At 36.5% G+C, this 17,674-nt stretch overlaps 1 protein-coding gene across 1 annotated transcript in view; it reads right to left on the reverse strand.

Moving 5' to 3' along the window:
- mtmr11 (myotubularin related protein 11) overlaps positions 1 to 4,533 on the reverse strand; it is an 85,640-nt gene extending 81,107 nt beyond the window's left edge. Inside the window, exon 1 of the mRNA XM_056475304.1 lies at positions 4,222 to 4,533. Coding sequence (XP_056331279.1) covers positions 4,222 to 4,278 — 57 coding nt within the window. The 5' untranslated portion in view covers positions 4,279 to 4,533. The remainder of the gene's footprint in view (positions 1 to 4,221) is intronic.
- Between the last annotated feature and the right edge of the window lie 13,141 nt (positions 4,534 to 17,674).

Consider the following 17,674-nt stretch of genomic DNA (forward strand, 5'->3'; position numbering starts at 1 on the left):
CCAAGACATTTGAACTGCAAAACTTAATGACTTTTGAATGGAAAAAGCCAATGTGGTGAAGACTTGCCACAACTGCTACATTCACAATTCCTTTGCCATCTGTTTATTTATGACACTGGAAAAAAAAGAATTATATATATATATATATATATATATATATATATATATATATATATATATATATATATATATATATATATATAATAGATTATACTCCAAGAGACTTTTTTGAAGGTATTGGCATGTTTATGTGTGTGCCAGCTTTCATATGAGCATGTGAAACTTAGCTTGGGGGCCACTTTAAATGTTTCTAGGTGGCGCTGTCGGGTCATATTCCCACACCCACTTCTGAAACCCCTATCAAACTATCATTTTCACCACTTCTGGTGTGTGTGCAAAGTTTCATGAATTCAAGCAAGTTTAGACCCTCAATTTCCTTGATTAGGGGTGGAATAATAATAATAATAATAATAATAATAATAATAATAAACAGAGTACTCCAATAGGGCCTACGCACTACTCGGTCCCTAATAATAATAATAATAATAATAATAATAATAATAAACAGAGTACTCCAATAGGGTCTACGCACCACTCGGTCCCTAATAATAATAATAATAATAATAATAATAATAATAAACAGAGTACTCCAATAAGGCCTACGCACCACTCGGTCCCTAATAATAATAATAATAATAATAATAATAATAATAATAAACAGAGTGCTCCAATAAGGCCTACGCACCACTCGGTCCCTAATAATAATAATAATAATAACAACAATAATAATAATTATTGCCCTATTGTCAAATGCGGGGGGGGGGGGGGGGGTTTCATCAACCAAATCAGTGCGATAACAATATTTCTTTTGAACAAGCAAAATGCTATTTTATACACTGTAAAATAATGCTGGGTTCCACACGATCAGTCTGTGGTGGGACAACATGAGCTTATTAGTTTTAAGTGGATTGAACATAAAACAATAAAGAAATCAGAATAACTACAGAGGGTTATAGTCATTCATTCCCAGCAGGCACTGTACGTCAACATGACATCAGATTGACGATGTACCCCAACATCATGGGGACATTGCATTGTGTTTGGTAATGATAATCGGGTTGACGTCAGGCTGACGTCAATGTCCAACCTAAAATCAACCAAATATCAACGTATGATGATGTTACAGCTTGATGTTGGATTTTGGTTGCCATCCCTGCCGAATAAATGTCAGTACTTGATGTTGTTTTAAGGTGTTGGCTCAACGTTGGATTTTGGTGTTTTTCCAACACAACCTAAAATCAACCAAATATCAACATCATTTGATGTCGTTATTGGACGTCAAAATAACGTTGTCCTTGGACACGCTTTGGTCACCTGACGTCACGACTAACCTAATATTAATGTCTTATGATGTTGTGTGCCTGCAGGGTTGTGTTTTAAAGTCAAGATGTTTGCTTTTACAATGTAGATTGTGTCAAAGCAGCTTCACATAGAAGATCATAGTAAATTGAAACAGTGTAGTTTCATTTATGAGGAAAAAGCTTGGTCATGGATGTGAAACCTCTCTGTTATGGATGTGACAGATGTAAAATTGCCACTTGTGTGATTTTGGTAAATCAAATCTAATTGTTTGAAAACATTGACAGAGACATTTTTGAGTATTTTTGCAGTACTGTAAAACCTAGAAAGGATTTTGGAACTGCTCTAATGCATATTCATTTCATTAGGAATTTGCGTTAACAAGCAGTTGGACAGGTGTACCTAATAATGTGGCCAGTAAGTGTATATTGAAAAATCAGTATATATTTTCCAAAACAATTGACCACAGAGTTATGGGATCAGAAAAATATGAATCTGTAAACATTTTTTAATATATTAAATTAAGGAAATAAGCATGCGTGACCAAAAAATATATGCGAATTTACGGTATACAACATACTTTGTAGAAAATCTGTGAATTAAACTACACAACGCTATTTTGGTGTCGCTATTCAAGGTTGACATTTGCATGGAACTGCTCTAATGAATATTCATCTCCACCACACCTATTGAGTTCAGCGCCATTTTTTTTTTTTTATGGAAACAGGCAGATGTTGTGCACATCAGGGCCTCTACTACGAGCTCCAGAATCTGCGGGTGGAGGCATCTGCTAGCAGTTTTCCCCCCAGAGGCTGCTTAAAATAGCCAGGGAAGAAAAGCTGTGCAGAAGAGGTGAACACGAGCTGAATAATACAGCTGAAGAAAGCAGACGATTAGCTCAACTGTAAATGAAAACCGTCACCATTTAGTCACTCTACTGTCATTCAGACCATGCTTTACTGACATCCTTAATAAAGGACAGAGAGTTTCTCAGGCAGAATGGTGTAATCTACTCTTTTCCAGAGAACTAAAGTAAAGGGTGTACACCAACAAACACTGATTAAAAAATGAGGTAATAATATATTGGGGGTTTTTTTTTCTATGTTTAGCCATATTTTTAAATTTTGTGTGTCATTTTAAAGTTCACAGTGTAATTGACTGTAACAATTTTTTACTAATAAATCACTAACTACATTTATTATTAAGCAATTTAAAAAGATAAGGATAGATAGATAGATAGATAGATAGATAGATAGATAGATAGATAGATAGATAGATAGATAGATAGATAGATAGATAGATAGATAGATAGATAGATAGATAGATAGATAGATAGATAGATAGATAGATAGATAGATAGATAGATAGATAGATAGATAGATAGATAGATAGATAGATAGATAGATAGATAGATAGATAGATAGATAGATAGATAGATAGATAGATAGATAGATAGATAGATAGATAGATAGATAGATAGATAGATAGATAGATAGATAGATAGATAGATAGATAGATAGATAGATAGATAGATAGATAGATAGGATACTCACCAGCCACTTTATTAGGTACACTTTACAAGTACTGGGTTGGACTCCGTTTTGCCTTCAGAACTGCCTTAATCCTTCATGGTATAGATTCAACAAGGTACTGGAAATATTCCTCTGAGATTTTGGTCCATATTGACATGACAGCATAACACAGAATTGAATCTCCTGTTCCACCACATCCCAAAGGTGCTCTTTTGGATTGAGACCTGGTGACTGTGGAGGCCATTTGAGTACAGTGAACTAATTTTCATGTTCAAGAAACCAGTCTGAGATCACTTGCGCTTTATTACATGGCGCATTATGCTGCTGGACACGATGCTCAACTGGTACTACTAATGGGCCCAAAGTGTGGCAAGAAAATATCCCCCACACCATTACACCACCACCAGCAGCCTGAACCGTTGATACAAGGCAGGATGGATCCATGCTTTCATGTTGTTGATGCCAGATTCTGACCCTGCCATCCGAATGTCACAGCAGAAATCGAGACTCATCAGACCAGGCAACGTTTTTCCAATCTTCTATTGTCCAATTTTGGTGAGCGTGCCTAATAAAGTGGCCGGTGGGTATGTTTATATTTTGAAAAAATATGAAAAAATCTAAGTGGCAGTAGTAATCTCCACAGATTCTCGACAATTCAGAGTTTCGAATTGAACTGCAACCATGTGAATGCTGTCCATAAATGCGAAAGTGAGTTATAAAGAAGTATTCATAGTCAGAAGTATTCAGTGTTTGGACTTTCAGCAGTGAAAATTAAACCACACTGAACTGAACTAAACTGAACTTCAACTCTAAAAACTGGATAGACACAGTTTCAATCTACTAGAGCTACAATCTACTCACACTGCTTTGACACAAGCTAGATTGTTAAAGCACTATAGAAATAAAGATGAACTGTATTGAATTGTCAAAAATATAGTCCAAGATTCATAATCACAGCATATGACAAAAAACACAATAATATGAAAATATACGTAAACCTAGAAAAGTTAAAAGCCTATTTTAGTTGAAAAACACCACCACATCAGCAGCAGACTGTGGTCAACCCCATTAAACAGTGTTTCTATTGACTGAAGTTTCCAGAAAAAGTGACTAATTTCACTTGCGTGAAACTTGCATAAACAAACAGCCATCAGTTAAACTTACTGACAGATGAAAAAACAAAACTGCATTTGTTCTTTGTTCATTAAAATCCTGTTTTCATCTTTTAATATGAATTACGACGTCCTACACACAGACACCGCAGAATTGAGAGAAGGAAAAAAAGGCTAGAATTATTCAGATCATTATTAAAGCTAATCTTAACGCTTACCTTCATGTCGGGCACCATCTGCCTCACTTTAAAGGTGGTTTTGGATCCTGTCAACATGATTTCAACATAAAACGGCTCCGGATGAACGTTAACAGCATAAATAGTGTATCTTTAGCGGTAAATGTATGATCCTCTCCATGTAAACGTTACAGAAATCGGATGGTCCACGTCCTGCCTGCATCATTAAAGCGCTTTCACACATTTCTCCATCCTAACCATGTCAATATATTAAAATATTCGCGATATCACATCTATTTTTCCTGCACAGAAAACCCGCTTTTTCCTGAGCATTTGTTTACAGCTCCTTCGCCATAGTGTGTAATGACACGGGTGTTACTGAGTAACAAAAACCAGCAGGACGGAGTCTCTTAAAGGGCCAGCAGCGCCAAAACGCACTAAACAGTCAAAATACAAAATGAGCTGCAACATTTTTAGTGCTTTAGTGCGTACTACGGAATTTAACTTACTATTTATACAGTATGTTTACAGTAAATAGCAATTTCTTTATGAGATACCCACATGAGCTCGACTGTTTGTGCAATACACAACGGAAAATGCTGCAATTTGTATCCCGAAATGCAAGGCAACTGTTTTGGTCGTTCATAAATTAGCTTAAATCAGCACCTGCTATATTAAGACCTAACCTTGTATTAGGTCAGGTATATCACTGCATTAAAAAATATATAAAATATATATAAAGCATTTTTTTTGTTGCTAAAAATATTAAAGGGAACCTATTATGCCCCTTTTTACAAGATGTAAAATAAGTCCCTAATGTCCCTCGAGTGTGTACTGTATGTGAAGTTTCGGCTCAAAATACACCACAAATAATGTTTTATAACTCTTTAAAACTGCAACTTTTAGGCTTTGATCCTAATTGTACTATTTTGGTCACTGTTACTTTAAATTCAAATGAGATTGTGCTCTTTTCAAAAGAGGGCGGAGCTACTAATGCCTGCGTGTCAGTATAGTGGCACACTCAAAAATAAGACTAACATCCAATGCGAATGAGGGAGAGATGATCATTAATGGGCGGGGCTTGCCCCTCTGATGACACGTACAAAGGAAGAATGTCAATCAAAGTGTTTCTGCAGACTGTTTTTAAAAAATGTGATTATGAAAAATAAAATTAATACATTTTTACCATTAGAGGCTGGTTGTATTCACAGAATGTTGCCATACAACTGTGTTTAAAGCCCTTATAAAAGTGATTTTTGCATAATAGGCCCCCTTCCACAACATTACAATAGGTGTTTAACTGGAGTGAGTCCATTTCCTTTTTGGAGACTCTAAATCAATGGTCTCAAACTGGATTCCTGGAGGGCCGCAGCTCTGAACAGTTTTGCTCCAACCCTAATCAAACACAGCTGACCCAACTAATCAAGGTGTTCACGACTACCAGAGACAATTAAGCAAGTGTGATTTGGGGGTGGTTAAAGCTAAACTATGCAGAGCTGTGGCCCATTTTGAGACCATTGCTTTAAATATAATAAAGTTAACAAAGCTAGTAACTGGGATTACAGCCAATCAATTATTGAATAATAACATGTATATATAACATTACTAAACATTAAAGTTTATAGTTATAAGATTAAACTATATAGTTAAAACATTAAACATGTTTAAACATTAATATTTAAACAATTAACATTATAATTTAGAACATTAAACTTTATAGTTCACCCTAGGTGGCTCAGTGGTTAGCACTGTTGCCTCACAGCAACAAGGTTGCTGGTTTGAGTCCCGGCTGGATCAGTTGGCATATCTGTGTGGAGTTTGTGGAGGCGTAGTGTATGTGTGTGAACGCAAGAGTGTACAGATGTGCATCCGCTGTGTAAAACATATGCTGAATAAGCTGATGGTTCATTCCACTGTGGCGACCCCTAATAAATAAATAGACTTGGCTATAGGAAAATAAATGAATGAGTTTAGCCCAAAATTTGCTCATCATTTACTCACACGCAAGTGGTTCTAAACTTTTATGAACTATTTTCTTCTGTTGAACACAAAAGAAGATATTTTAAAGAATGTTGCAAAAACAGTCATTGAGTATCATAGCAGAAACAAAAATATATGAGAATAAATGGTTGCTTTTTCCCAACATTCTGCTGTATATCTTCCTTTGTGTTCATCAGAAGAAAGAAATTTATACAAGTTTGAATCGAGTAAAGGGTGAGAAAAAGACAGAATTGTACATTTTGGCTGAAGTGTCACTTTCAGTAACATGGGTGAAATAATGTTGCGGCCTCATTCAGCTTCACAAATACAGGATATGGCAAAAAGATTTGCTGTAATACAAAAAAATTTAAAGAGTGCAATAAGTAAAATGCAAAAAAAAAATTAGTTTATATTAAAGAAAATAGAATATAATATTCTATCATTCATAAGCAAGCTACATTGAAAACAATATATTAACTACATGGCCACACTTTCACTCATTCATTCATTTTCAACCGCTTTTCGGGGGCTGGGTTGTGGAGGCAGCAGTCTTAGGAGAGAACTCCAGACTTCCCTCTCCCCAGACACTACACAGACATAGTCCCTCCAGCATGTCCTGGAACACCTCCCCAGGTAGGAGTCAGGCATCCGAAACAGATGCCCGAGCCAACTCAGCTGACTTCTCTCGATGTGGAGGAGCAGCAGCTCTACTCAGAGCTCCTCTCGGGTGACAGAGCTCCTCACCCTATCCATAAGGGTGCGCCCTGCCACCCTGTGAAGGAAACTCATTTCGGCCCCTTGTATCTGAGATCTTGTCCTTTCGATCATGACCCAAAGCTCGTGACCATGGGTGAGAGTAGGAACGTAGCTTGACCAGCAAATCGAGAGCTTTGCCTTTTGGCTCATCTGCTTGTTTATCACAACACATTACTGCAGCCGCTGCACCAATCCACCTGTCAATCTTCCGTTCCATCCTTCCCTCACTCGTGAACAAAGCTCGCGATACTTAAACTCCTCCACCTGGGGTAAGGACTCTCCTCCAACCTGGAGATGGCAAACCACCTTTTTCTGGTGAAGCACCATGGCCTCGGATTTGGAGGTGCTGATTCTCATCCCAGCCGCGTCACACTGGGCAGCAAAATGCTCCAGTGCATGCTGAAAGTCCATGAAGCCAACAGAACAACATCGTCTGCGAATAACAGAGATGAGATCCTGTAGTCCTCGAACCGAACGCTCTCCAGCCCAAGGTTAAGCTTTGAAATTCTGTCCATAAAAATTGTGAACACAATTGGTGACAAAGGGGCAGCCTTGCTGGAGTCCAACATGCACTGGAAACAAGTCTGACTGCCGGCAATGTGAAGCAAACTCCTACTCTGTTCAAACAGGTATAAGACAGCCCTTAACAGAGGGCCTCTGACCCCATACTCCCAGAGCACCCTCCACAATATGCCAGGAGGGACACGGTCGAACGCCTTCTCCAAGTCCACAAAACACATGTGGACTGGTTGGGTATACTCCCATGAACTCTAGAGCACTCTTGTGAGGGTATAGAGCTGGTCCTGTGTACCATGACCTGGACATCCATAGGAAAAACTAATACAATGGAATTCAATAGTTACCAGTTTCCAAAGTATTTCAAAATATCTCCTTTTGTGTTTAGGTCACAATTCATGTTATTTACAAACCATTCACTAACACTAGAAGCTTAATAAACTACTAATTGGCTGTTTATGTATAGTTAGTAAGGTAGAAGTTGGGGTTAGGTTTTAAGAAGGATTAGGGATAACATCATACTTCATAACTAAGTAATAAACAGTTAATATCTTAATAAAAAATGGAGGGTTCTACACAACTCAATTATGTCATCTCAACACAAATCGATTATGTTAACATAACACATTTAAGTGGATTAAACATAAAACAATTAAGCGTCCCCAAAAATCTCCAGAATTGTTTCAGCTCATTTTAAATAAAGTAGTTTGAACAAGCAACACTTTTTTTTGAGCAGGCAGGTAATATGCATGAATTGTGACCTAAACTAAAGTTACCACAAAATTGTCATTTTTAAACGAACTACCCCTTTAAACATTGTTCCAGCAAATGTACAAAGAACAAATAAAATATTATTCACAAATCATTTTACAAACAATCTGCTCAGACATACAGTAAAAAGGGATTAGTTGATTTTACTTTTAAAAGGGAGTGCAAAAAAATCCTGGTTGCCTTAAAATTAAGCTGAATCGAATCAACCTTATGAGTCAATTGAACTTATTATCTTAAACTGACTTAAAACAGCTTGCTTAAATTATAAAATTAAGCTAAAACATGATTTATTTAGTTTAATAAGTTACAATAACCTATAACATATGCTGTCAGGACTAATTGATTATAATTTTTACAGCGTAAACCCATTGGCTTTAAATTATTAGTTAATTAACTGTGCATCATTCTATAAAATTTTTTTTTTTTTTAACTAAAACTAAAAAAAAAATAAAAATCGAAATCTCCTGTAACTTAAGTGTTAAGTAAAATCAACTTGTTACTTTAAAGGCAATGGATTTACTTTAAGCAATCACTTCACAGATAAAATTACTCAACTTAAAATTGTAACTTGCTTCACAGCTTTTTTTGAATTGACTCAACTTTTAACCCAAGTGCTGCACTTAACTCGATTAAGTAGAGTCAACTAAAAAAAAGCTCTGCAGCAAGTTGCCGTACAATTTTAAGCTGAGTCAACTTTTTTTTAACAGCACACTCGACATTTCCATTCACAGTAAAAAAAACCCTGGTTGCTTTAAATTTTAAGCTGAATGCAATTAAATTTATAAGTCTATTGAACTTATGTTAAACTGACTTAAAACAGCTTGCGTAACTTATAATATTAAGTTTGAACATGATTAATTTGGTTACAATGACCTAAAAACATGCTGTCAGGACTAATTGATCATAATTTTACAGTGTAAACCCATTGGCTTAAAATTATTAGGCAATTAACTGTGCATAACTCTATAAAAAAATAAATTAAGTGAACTTAACGTATCTAAGCTACAGGAGATTTACTTAGATTTAAGCAAAATCAACTTGTTACTTTAAAGGCAATGGACTTACTCATCTTTTAAAACAATCCACAGAAAAAAGGTTGACTCAACTTAAAATTGTAAGGCAACTTGCTTCGCAGCTTTTTTGAATTTACTCAACTTTTCATCTTTTAAGTACTGCACTTAAATCGATTAAGTCGAGTCAACAAACAAAAAGCTCTACAACAAGTTGTCGTACAATTTTAAGCTGAGTCAACTTTTTTTTTAACCAGTGCACTCGACATTTCCATACACAGTAAAAAAATCCTGGTTGCCTTAAAATTTTAAGCTAAATTAGATTAACCTTATGAGTCCATTTACTTATGTTATGTTAAACTTACTTAATACATCTTGCCTAACTTATAAAGTTAAGTTAGAGCATGATTAACTTAGTTTAATAAGTTACAATGAGCTAAAAATGTTTGCTGTCAGGACTAATTGATCATGATTTTTACAGTGCAAACCCATTGGCTTAAAATTATTAGGCAATTAACTGTGCATAAAGTTATTACAAAATTAAGTGAACTTAGCACTTCTAAGTTACAGGAGATTCAAGTAAAATCAACATGTTACTTTTTAGGCAATGCATTACTTATGTACTAAGCAATGACTTGACAGAAAAAAGTTGCCTCAACTTAAAATTGTACTTGCTTCATAGCTTTTTTTGAATTGACTCAACTTTTCAACTTTTAAGTACTGCACTTAACTCAGAGTCAACTAAAAAAAGAGCTCTGCAGCAAGTTGCCTCACAATTTTAAGCCGAGTGAACTTTTTTTCACTCAACATTCAGTCCATTGAACTTTTATGTAAACTGACTTAAAGCAGCTTGCGTAACCTATAAAATTAAGTCAGAACATGATTAACTTAGCTTAATAAATTACAATGACCTAAAAACCTATGCTGTCAGGACTAATTGATCATAATTTTTAAAGTGTAGCTGGTCTCTTAGTTTAGTTACCTTGTCAATGCAGGATCACAGAACCATTTCACAGCAACTTCCACATCGCAGATAGAGACAGCTGAAGACGACATTCAGCATCAGTGTTGAGCTGGATATGAACCGATGCAGTGTGTGTGTGCTGTTGTGGAAAAGGCTTGCTCTTGAAATGGATACCTGCAAAGCAAAAACAAATGAAAACTGATCCCAAAGATATCAGTGTTGCGATTACTAATTCATCAGACTCTCACTTTGAATTTATTAGAGCAAAAGAACTCGCAGCTGATGGCCCACAAAAATACTTCATAAATAAAACAAAGATCTCGAATGCCAATCTGGCAACCGCTGAAATATAAAGTGTTATTTCGCACATCCAGTGGGAAGTGAACTATCCTTTGGCAATTAAACGCAACACTTCATTAAGGAGAGTGAACTTTATTTATTCTTTAGCCTGTAAACTGTGTCCTGACACAAGGCAAAGATCACATGCTGTGGTAATTAGCAGTCTTAAATGGCAGACAGGGCTTGCCGGGAATTAAATTTAAATGACTTCACCTTGAAGTAACTTCAGACATTTGGGGATGCTTGTTTCTTCGCTTCTTAGTTTTGTTCTTGTTAAATTTAACGCATTATATATATTCATATAAATATACACACTACCTGACAAAAGTCTTGTCACCTAAGTTTTAGGTACAACAAATAATAACTTGACTTCTAGTTGATCATTTGGCATCTGAGAAGGCTTATATGAAAGGCAAAGACCTCTAGATTAAGCTTATTTGACCAAAATAAAATATGATCATGTCTTGATTTTTAATGATTTAATTAGGACAGTAAGGTCTGACTTTGCTTAGACAAAAGTCTTGTCACTTAACAGAAATAATGTACAGTATAGAATATAAAGTCATGGTGCAGTGGAAAAATAATGAATATTGTGTTTGACTCCCATGAGTTTGGAGGACTGCATCCATACATCTCTGCAATGACTCAAATCACTTATTAATAAATTCATCTGGAATGGCAAAGAAAGCGTTCTTGCAGGACTTTGTTGCTCTTATAAATGGGATCGACGACAAGACTTTTGTCAGGCAGTGTACATGTAAAACATTATAAAAAATAAAATCAGCAGCATCTGAGCAATGACATTTAGAAATGTTGCAAGTTAAAGGGATAGTTCAACCAAACATTTAAATTTACTCACCATTTACAGTACTTCTCATCTTTTGTTGAACTTAAAAGAAGATATTTTGAATAATGTTGGAAACTAGTCATTGACATCCATACAAAAAAAAAAAATGGAACTAAATAGCTGCTTGTTCCAACATTCTTCAAAATAGCTTCCTGTGTTTTCAATTGTAAAAAAGTAACTCAAGTAAATTGAGTAAATGACCAATTTTGTAGGTGAACTATTCCTTTAAGGCCTTTCGAAAGGGACAGCTGAAAATGTATGCTTAATTCTTTCTTAGGCAAATATAAGACGTAAAGGACTTAGATTCTTCATCAGAACAAATTCTGAGATTTTTTTTTTGTATTAACCCTGGGTTGTATATTAACCCAACACTTGGTCAAATACGCACAAACCTAACAGCTGGGATAAAAAAAAAAGTAAAGTTAAACGTTAAAACTAAAAACTAGACCAATGTTGGGTTTGTCCTTATTGGACACATTGGGCTAGGCATTTTAGAGTGAAAAACCACAGCTTTTATTGATTTATTTATGAAAAGAAGTTTTAATCTTCATATGGTTTCATCCATTGAACCAATTTCTAAATATTGCCTTCTTCCCTGCAGACGTCATCTTATTAGAATCAGCAAATGAACAAATATTACTCACCATTTACAGATGATAACAAGGCTGAACAAATATTTCAGTGGACTTTGTCCAGTGTAAAAAGAAAACATCCAAGTTGTCCACATATCAAAGTGTTATTATGGATAGTGATTCCAACCCTAGAGGACTTCTAGAGGTCTAGAACCCTGGACCAGGCCATATCCTGAGCAGATGCTGTGGCGGTCATGGAGGACTGGAGAGCATCTGACTGATTTCTGAAAGACCCCGGTGATAGACGGGTCTCTGCATTGATCCCGTGGGCCAGCCTGAACACCTGCCGGTGAACTACTCACACCTGCAGCTTCTCCACGATGGACGCCCAGCGTTCTCCAGCCTCCGGAGCCTAGACTGCAGCTCTGCACAAGAAGTTTGGCCATAGGGGAAATGGTTGTGGCCAACTGAGCTTGGTCTCTCTCAAGGTTTTTTTTTTCCTTCACTTTCGTCATTTGGTGAAGTTTTGTTCCTCGCCACTGGCTTGCTTGATTTAGGACTTGTGTAGCTGCACGTCGATGGATTTGCTCTTCAGTGTTTGGACTTTCAGCAGTGAAAATTAAACCACACTGAACAAAACTGCAACTCTGAAAACTGGACTGACAGTTTCAATTTCAGTTTACTAGAACTTCTATGTTAATCTGTGTTGACACAATCTACATTGTAAAAGCACAAGAGAAATAAACCTGAATTGAATTGAATTTGGTTGGGAAAACCGGTTGAAATGCTTGTTAATGAGAAGTAGGCAGCAACTCAATGTGCTTAAGCACACAAACATGATCAAAACAATATGTTTAGTTCAAACAGAGCATCAGAATTGGGAAGATAAGGGACTTGACTGAACATGAATTGTCAATTTTAAAAATGCAGAGTTGTATTAAATCAGCGTTGGTTCATGTACAAATCCAACACTGGGTTAATTTTTTAAAATGTAAAAAATTTATTACATTTTTTTATTTTACTTATGTTAAAAAATACTTGGTTGGTGCAACTCAAAGTTGGGTCAAACATGGACAAACCAAATCACTGGGTTAAAAAGTGTATGGAGAAAAAATATGGAAATTTTTACTATTTATGCACAGAATTTTGTAAAATAAATAAATAAATATATTTGGTCCTAATAACTGAATTCAAAAAATTAACCCAGCTGTTGGGTTAGTCCGTATTAGACCCAGAAATTGGTTGAAATAACCCAGCATTTTTTACATTGTACTAAAAAAATACTTTACTACTGAATGGTAAATAAATCATACAGACATTGGCATATTATTTAAATAACTGCAATTGATTTAACCAAATAAATAAATATATATTTGCAGATTTACACAAGTAGATAAATAAACTAATGTGCTAAACAATCTGTGGATTTTAGTGTGTGCAGATTAAATATGGCCTAGTCATGAGAGTAATTAGTGCAAAGCTGGTCTGTATTTTAAAGCAGAATGGCCACAGAAGCAGTACAATGGTTCCACTCCTGTTAGCTAAAACAAAAAACTGAGGATATAATTAGCATGATCACCAAAATCAGATATTAAAGGATCGAAAAATAGTCACCGGGTTTGAGATATCACAATTTCTGCAGCAAGGTTTATAGCCAGAATTTGGTGTAAACAACATGAAAGCATGAACGCATCCTGTCTTGAACAGCGATTCAGGGTGGTGACATTTTCTTGACAGACTTTCGGTCCATTTGTACCAGCTGAGCATTGCTTAAATGAAACAGTCCATCTGAGTATTGTTGCAAACCATATAGCCTTGCCTTCATGACGCCAGTTTAATTTTAGTCTTGTGATAGCGAAGAACACATTTCACAAGGGCTCAAACTGTTTGGTATCATGAACATGACTTTGAGCTCACTCTAAATGTCTTTTTGGATGTGCTAAAACGTAGCAGAACATCTGCAGCAATTGTGTGATTGACGACAAAAATCTGATGGATGTGACTCTAGGATTATATATAATGCTATTCAATATAAGCAAAAGAAAATTCAACTTAAAGTATGCCAACTAAAGCGGTTGGCAAGTGTAGCTTTTCATCTTCAAGATGGTGAGAGGGGTCTGGCTGCAGTCTCAGTGCAGTGCAATCTGAGCTGCATCCAATGCTTTTTAATGGGCTCACCTAACCCCACCCCTAACCCTACCCCTCACAGTGACGTCACTCGCTCCATTTGAGTGCATTGTGTCTGACACTGCATTGCTGAGTGATGCAATCTCAGCTTGCATCATAAAGGCTACAACCAGGAACTATTGAATATGGTAATGGTTGAAATGGAGTGATGAGTATTATAATTATGGTGACGTTTCTAATCAGCTTTTTTGGAGTCTCAAATCTAAATGACACCCATTATTGAGCAAGTGATGTAATCCTACGTTTCTCCAAGTCTGTTGCTCCACATTAAGGAAGAATTGATTGTATGAATGCTCAGTCAATTAACATTGGGTAAACTCCTTTAATCGGAGTAAAATGCCTGGGGTATTCCACGATTGTGGGAACCTTGTAAAAGCAGCTGAAACATACAAGATGTTAGTGATGAAGAATCACTACACACTTGTTTTAACCCAACGTTAAGTCAAATAGGGGTTTCTGCAGGTTTCACCAAGTCTAAATTTAAGAAGGTAAATCGCATCATAATGAACTACCTCAAGACAAGAATTTATAATTGGAGAAAACTGTTTGGAAGCATTAAAAATGTCAAAAAAGATGTCCAAAATCCTTACATATATTGACCCAGAGACTGATTGGATGCATGTCACTGGTGAAAAAAATGACGGATGTTTACTGTATGAAGACCTAAATGGCCTTAAACACCCAGCAGACACAAGACGTCAACATGATGTCTAACATGCACAAAATCAAGTTGACATCAGAACTCAACATCAGGCCAACGTCAATGTCCAACGTCCAACCTAAAATCGATCAAATATCAGCGTCTAATGATGTTACAGCTTGACGTTGTGTGGATGTTACCACTATCACATCTATCAGACATTGGAATTTGGTTGCCATACCTGACAGATAAACGTCAGTATGATGTTGGTTTAAGATGTTGGCTCGACTTTGGATTTTGGTCATTTTCCAACACAACCTTGAGGTCATTATTGGATGTCAAAATAACATCCTTAGACGCTGGCTAGACATTGAATTTTGGTCACCTGACATCACAACCCAAATCTAACCTAATATTAACGTCTTATGATGTTGTGTGCCTGCTGGGCAACAACTAGATCCACTACAGAATGTTACGTTTACACACATCCACAAATTACATGTAAATGCACCAGCTTTTTACAGCGTAATACTCACTACTCACTACTCTTGAGTACTTTTAAAAGGGCTACTTTTTACTCATACTTTGAGTAATATTTACAACAGATACTTTTACTCTACTTGCACTACATTTTTAGGCAAGTAATGGTACTTTTACTTGAGTATGATTTTTTAGTGCTCTTTCCACCACTGGTGTTAGGACAAAATGAAGGGATTGTGTGGAACCCAGCAGTTTTTACAGTGAGTAGTTAAAGAAAGAGAGCACAAAATAAAACCAACACCAACAACGGTGCTTAAAGACAATGAGAATTTTATTAAAACGGTGCAAAAAAGAAAAGAAAAATAAAATAATAAAACAAAAACTAACATAAAAATCAGATGTTCTTTCCACCTAGATTGCACTGTCACACAGCCTGGGGTCACCTCTCAAAGGAGAAAGGTTAGAAAAATGGCTGAAAACAAACACAAATCGCCCAAATTAGCCAGAAGTAACGCACAAAGAGGATTAGATAAATTGCATTTGCCAGTTCTGTACATGCAACAGTTTCAGTCTCATGCAAAAATCCGAGAATGCTGATGACTGTAGCTCTGTCACATCCGATGAAAACATACCATATAAAAATAGTAAGCTACGTCATACCAAAAAACAAAGCCCGCTGTATTAAATAAAGAGAATTTAGTGAGTGAAATTTGACGGCGGTGCCACTGTCAGTGATAAAAATAAAATGTGATCAAGTAGCATAATTGAAATAGAGTTAAAATAGAAATTAGGAAACTTCAGGAGGCCCGTCTGTTTAACAACTATAGCCACGTAAGAAAGAACATCCCAGTTTCAGAACTAAACATCCCAAACTTCTGAAAAATATCACTACAAATATAGATTTCCAAATCATACCTTGTGAGATCACGGATGGAGAAATTAGTTTGTGGGATTTAAGAAGCTTCTCTTTGTCAGCCAGCGCTGCAACACTGACTCCACCATCAACTCAGGGTGCGTTCCTACAGCATACATTCGTATCTATTAGAAAAACACTGTAAAACTTGATTTACAAAAATAACTTGAACGTATTTATACAACTGTTTGTTTATTTCTTAATACAAAAAGGTTTGCACTCTTATTGAAGTCCAGCGCTCAGAGCTTTTCTATTCCTTAAATTAAACGAACCCTTTAAAAAAAAAAAGCAAGCTAGGAGTACATTGGAAAGAGAACCTCAACTCCTTACAGACAGGAGTTGCCATTTATTCGACAATTTCCTCTTGTTTGTGCCTTGAAGCTGCAAATACACCATTTACCTGACACATACACAAGCTCACACACACTGAATTTCTTTTTTGCGACCAAGCAATGTGGATGAATGAGGATATGCCTTATGCAAGACAAAAATAATAATAATTTACACGAGTTAATTCAGGGGTCTCAAACTGCCAGTGTTGTGCCAGGAGGCGCACCCCTGCTGTAAAATGCACCCACTCTGAAATGGGCATTTTATTAACTGTTCAAGAGTTCACACTTCGCTGATGATTGATTATAAAGCTTGTTTGGCATGCTGTCCCGGGAGAGAGCCCTGAGCTCATAAGATCCTCGAGCCCGTGGCTCCCTCCCGTTTGCAAGGCGAGAGGGGAGTTTGAGCTCAGGTAGATCTCGGGAACTCCCCTGCTGTAGTAACTAATGAACAGATAGTGATTGTTCTTAAGAGATAACTACTTACTAGGAGCATGTCTATGATGCCGATTTGGATTAGTCAATTAACTTAAGTTGTATGTTTTTGGATGGTGGGAGGAAACCGGGGAACCCGGGGGAAACCCATGTGAGCATGGGGAGAACGTGTAAACTCTACACAGAAATGTCGGCTGACTTGGTAAGGACTAGAACCAGTGATGTTCTTGCTGTGAGGCAACAGTGCTAAGCATCTAGGAAAGGAGGAGGAGTAGGGGTGGAAGGGGGGGATTCTTCAAAACAAAGATGGCTGTTATATGGAACTTAGGGTATTTATAGTGACTTAGGAATCATCTGATTGGTGAATTTAAATGTAATACATTTACTAATGCGGGACCAGCTGCAAGCAATCATAAGGATGTGATCCTCTCGAAAACAGTTTATAAATAAACTTCACTCAGGCACAATCCCAATTCTACTCCTTAGCCCTTTCCCTTACTCTTACCACTTGTTTTGCCAGTTCACATGGAGGGGTAGGGATGTCCCAATTCTCTTTAGCTTGAAAGCGTAGAGCTAAGGGGATGGGCTAGACAGCCCTCGAAAGAGATTTTTCAGGACCACATTCAAAACCAAGGGGTACGAAAATTTTCCAGAAGTAAGAAGATGCACAAATTAGTTTTTTTGTCATTATTACGAATATTTACGACAAACAAGCATACATTTTAATATATTGCTAATATTCGATTCAAATGGTCT

The sequence above is a fragment of the Danio aesculapii genome, chromosome 16 (genome assembly GCF_903798145.1).
Source record: "Danio aesculapii chromosome 16, fDanAes4.1, whole genome shotgun sequence".
NCBI classification, from domain to species: domain Eukaryota; kingdom Metazoa; phylum Chordata; class Actinopteri; order Cypriniformes; family Danionidae; genus Danio; species Danio aesculapii.